At 58.6% G+C, this 4,323-nt stretch overlaps 1 protein-coding gene across 1 annotated transcript; it reads right to left on the minus strand.

Annotated features, from left to right (window-relative positions):
• Nucleotides 1–648: 648 nt before the first annotated feature.
• On the minus strand, nt 649–3,212 carry LOC130600944 (translational activator of cytochrome c oxidase 1; the record flags this gene model as incomplete). Its single annotated transcript, XM_057412651.1, has 3 exons — nt 649–829; nt 930–1,063; nt 3,094–3,212. Coding segments are annotated over 3 exons (434 nt in total), but the record flags the coding sequence as incomplete, so codon positions are not given.
• Between the last annotated feature and the right edge of the window lie 1,111 nt (nt 3,213–4,323).

Here is a 4,323-nt window from a genome sequence, read left to right on the forward strand (position 1 = left end):
CCGCCTACTCCTGAAGGGACGGAGAGGAGGAAAAGAATGCAACTCCCACAGGTTGAGGTAAGAACAGTTTAGTAACTAAGGTATAACACAAATCACTACTGCTACCACCAATAATAATAATGATAAAGGAAATAACAAGGGAAGAGAATACACCATCTCACCACCTGCCGACCAATAACTCACCCCCCCAGCCCAACCAAGCACTGACCGATACCTCCTCCAACCCTGCAGTCCTAGCCCTTCCGGGTAACTCTCTGTTATATCCTGGGCATGACGTGCTGTGGTATGGAATACCTCTTTGGTCAGTTTGGGTAAGGTGTCCTGTCTCTGCTTCCTCCTGGCTTCCCTCCTCCCTGGCAGAGCATGAGGCTTACAAAGTCCTTGGTCAGACTAAAACATCCTTGTTATCAGCTCTGTTCCCAGGCCGAAAGTCAAAACACAGCGCTGCACCAGCTACTAAAAAGGAGAAAAATGACTGCTACTGCTAAACCTAGGACAGACATGTCCCCATTACCCCCTATACCCCCCCATAGCCCCATTGCCCCCCATGTCCCCATTACCCCCTATACCCCCCCATACCCCCCATTGCCCCCCATGTCCCCATTGCCCCCCATGTCCCCATAGCCCCCCATAGCCCCACATCCTCACCTTCAAGCCGGGCTCTTCCTCCTCCTCCTCCTCCTCCTCGCACACGTCCTGCGCCCCGGCCTCCAGCGCCACCTCCAGGGCCCCCTCCAGCCCCACAGCGCGCCCCATAGCGTCCCTGTGCCCCACACGCACCACCCCCTTCTCCTCGAAGCCGTGGCGGGCGCCGTCCGAGAGCGTCCCCCTGTGAGGCCCCACAGAACCGCCCCACACAAAGGGGTCGCTTATGGGGCCCGTCCCTCCCCATAGCGCCCCACGGATAGGGGGCTGCCCCATAGACTGACCCATAGCGGCTGAGGATGAGACCCACGTGGTGCTGGCTGCGGCGGGGGTTGGAGGTCAGGACCCAGAGGAGCAACGCGACCCCCCCAGGGGCCCGGGCCTGGTACAGGAGGCGAGAGGCCGATGTGGGGGGCGGCTGTGGGGCAGACCCATAGAGGGCAGTTAGGGGGCGGAGCCATAGAGGGCACTTATGGGGCTGACCCATAGAGGGCAGTTAGGGGGTGCCAGAGAGGCACTTAGGGGGCTGACCCATAGAGGGCACTTAGGGGGTGGAGCCATAGAGGGCACTTAGGGGGCGGAGCCATAGAGGGCACTTATGGGGCTGACCCATAGAGGGACGGAGCCATAGGGGGCAGACCCATAGAGGGCACTTAGGGGGCGGAGCCATAGAGGGCAGACCCATAGAGAGCACTTATGGGGCTGACCCATAGAGGGCAGTTAGGGGGTGCCAGAGAGGCACTTATGGGGCAGACCCATAGAGGGCACTTATGGGGCAGACCCATAGAGGGCACTTAGGGGGCGGAGCCATAGATGCACTTAGGGGGTGGAGCCATAGAGGGCAGTTAGGGGGCGGAGCCATAGAGGGCACTTATGGGGCTGACCCATAGAGGGCAGTTGGGGACGGAGCCACAGGGGGCAGACCCATAGAGGGCACTTAGGGGGCGGAGCCATAGAGGGCAGTTAGGGGGCGGAGCCATAGAGGGCACTTATGGGGCTGACCCATAGAGGGCACTTAGGGGGCGGAGCCATAGAGGGCACTTATGGGGCAGACACATAGAGAGCACTTATGGGGCAGACCCATAGAGGGCAGTTAGGGGGTGGACCCATAGAGGGCAGTTGGGGACGGAGCCACAGGGGGCAGACCCATAGAGGGCACTTAGGGGGCAGACCCATAGAGGGCACTTAGGGGGTGGAGCCATAGAGGGCACTTATGGGGCTGACCCATAGAGGGCAGTTGGGGATGGAGCCATAGGGGGCAGACCCATAGAGGGCACTTATGGGGCAGACCCATAGAGGGCACTTAGGGGGCGGACCCATAGAGAGCACTTAGGGGGCGGAGCCATAGACGGCAGTTGGGGGGTGGAGCCATAGAGGGCACTTATAGGGCTCCATCCCACATAGTGCCCCATAGCTCCACTTATGGGGCTCCATCCCACTTACAGTGCCCCACAGATCCACTTATGGGGCTCCATCCCACTTATAGTGCCCCATATCTCCACTTATGGGGCTCCATCCCACTTACAGTGCCCCATAGATCCCACTTATGGGGCCCCATCCCACTCATAGTGCCCCATATCTCCACTTATGGGGCTCCATCCCACTCATAGTGCCCCATAGACCCCACTTATAGGGACCCATCCCACTTACAGTGCCCCATAGATCCCACTTATGGGGCTCCATCCCACATACAGTGCCCCATATCTCCACTTATGGGGCCCTATCCCACTCATTGTGCCCCATAGATCCCACTTATGGGGCCCCATCCCACTCATAGTGCCCCATAGCTCCACTTACGGGGCCCTATCCCACTCATAGTGCCCCATAGATCCCACTTTTGGGGCCCCATTCCACTCATAGTGCCCCATAGACCCCACTTATAGGGACCCATCCCACTTACAGTGCCCCATAGATCCCACTTATGGGGCTCCATCCCACTTACAGTGCCCCATATCTCCACTTATGGGGCCCTATCCCACTCATTGTGCCCCATAGATCCCACTTATGGGGGTCCACATGGGGCCCTATCCCACTCATAGTGCCCCATAGATATGGGGCTCCATTCCACTTACAGTGGCCCTTATCATTCCACTCATAGTGCCCCATAGATCCCACTTATGGGGCCCCATTCCACTCATAGTGCCCCATAGCTCCACTTATGGGGCCCCATTCCACTCATAGTGCCCCATAGCTCCACTTATGGGGCCCTATCCCCACTTATGGGGCCCTATCCCACTCATAGGTCCCCATATCTCCACTTATGGGGCTCCATCCCACTTACAGTGCCCCATAGATCCCACAAGGGCTCCATCCCCTTATAGTGCCCCATATCTCCACTTTGGGGCCCCATCCCACTCATAGGTCCCCATATCTCCACTTATGGGGCCCTATCCCACTCATAGTGCCCCATAGATCCCACTTATGGGTCCGGCGCCCTCCCTGCCCCACAAGTAGGGACCCACCGCGCCCTGGATGGCCGCCAATGGAGGCCTTGGGCATGTTCTTGGCCCTGCACTGCTCCACCACGTTGGCCATTTGGGTGTTGAGCGCCGGGTCCGGACCCCCTTCTATGGGGAGATGTGGGGCGGGGAGGGAGGTTGGTGTGGGGCAGGGCCTGCCCCACATCTCCCCACACCTCATTGGAGTCCTATGGGTGACATCTCCCCTATAGGACCCAAGGAAGAGCTCAGCCATAGGAAACTCCCCATAGGGGTCCCATGGCCCCATAGACCCCATGCCATGTCCGCCCTGCCCCATTGCGCCCCAGAGCGCCCCATTGAGACCCATTGTGCCCCAGAGAACCCCACAGACCCCCCATAGAACCCCATAGACCCCCATAGAGACCCCATAGACACCCCATAGACACCCCATAGACACCCATAGACACCCCATAGACCCCCATAGACACCCCATAGACACCCCATAGACACCCATAGACACCCCATAGACACCCCATAGACACCCCATAGACACCCATAGACACCCCATAGACACCCCATAGACCCCCATAGACACCCCATAGACACCCCATAGGCACCCATAGACACCCCATAGACCCCCATAGACACCCCATAGACACCCATAGACACCCCATAGAACCCCATAGACACCCCATAGACACCCCATAGACACTTGTATTTCCTTATATATACTTATAGCCCCCCATAGACGCCCCATAGACACCCCATAGGCACCCCATACAGACCCCTATAGCCCCCCATAACCCCCCATAGACCCCCATGGTCACCCCATAGAGCCCCATAGACACCCATAGGCCCCCATAGACACCTGTATCTCCCCATAGACCCCCATAGACCCCCCATAGACCCCCATAGACCCCCCATAGACCCCCCATAGACCCCCATAGAGCCCTATAGAAACCCCATAGACCCCCATAGACACCCCATCGACCCCCATAGTCACCCCATACAGACCCCAGCCCCATAGACACCCCATAGACACCCACCAGACACCCCATATACACAGACACCCATGGACCCCATGAAGCACCCTAGAGGCCCACCCCCATAGACACCCATAGACACCCCATAGACACCCCATAGACACCCATAGACACCCAATAGACACCCCATATCTGCCCCATATCTGCCCCATAGGTGCCCCATAGCTGCCCCATAACCACCCCATAGCTGCCCCATAGCTGCCCCATATCTGCCC

Source organism: Pezoporus wallicus, unplaced genomic scaffold, assembly GCF_028554395.1.
Source record: "Pezoporus wallicus isolate ANWC-B61680 ecotype Strahan unplaced genomic scaffold, APGP_CSIRO_Pwel_v1 contig_11460, whole genome shotgun sequence".
In the NCBI taxonomy this organism is placed as follows: domain Eukaryota; kingdom Metazoa; phylum Chordata; class Aves; order Psittaciformes; family Psittacidae; genus Pezoporus; species Pezoporus wallicus.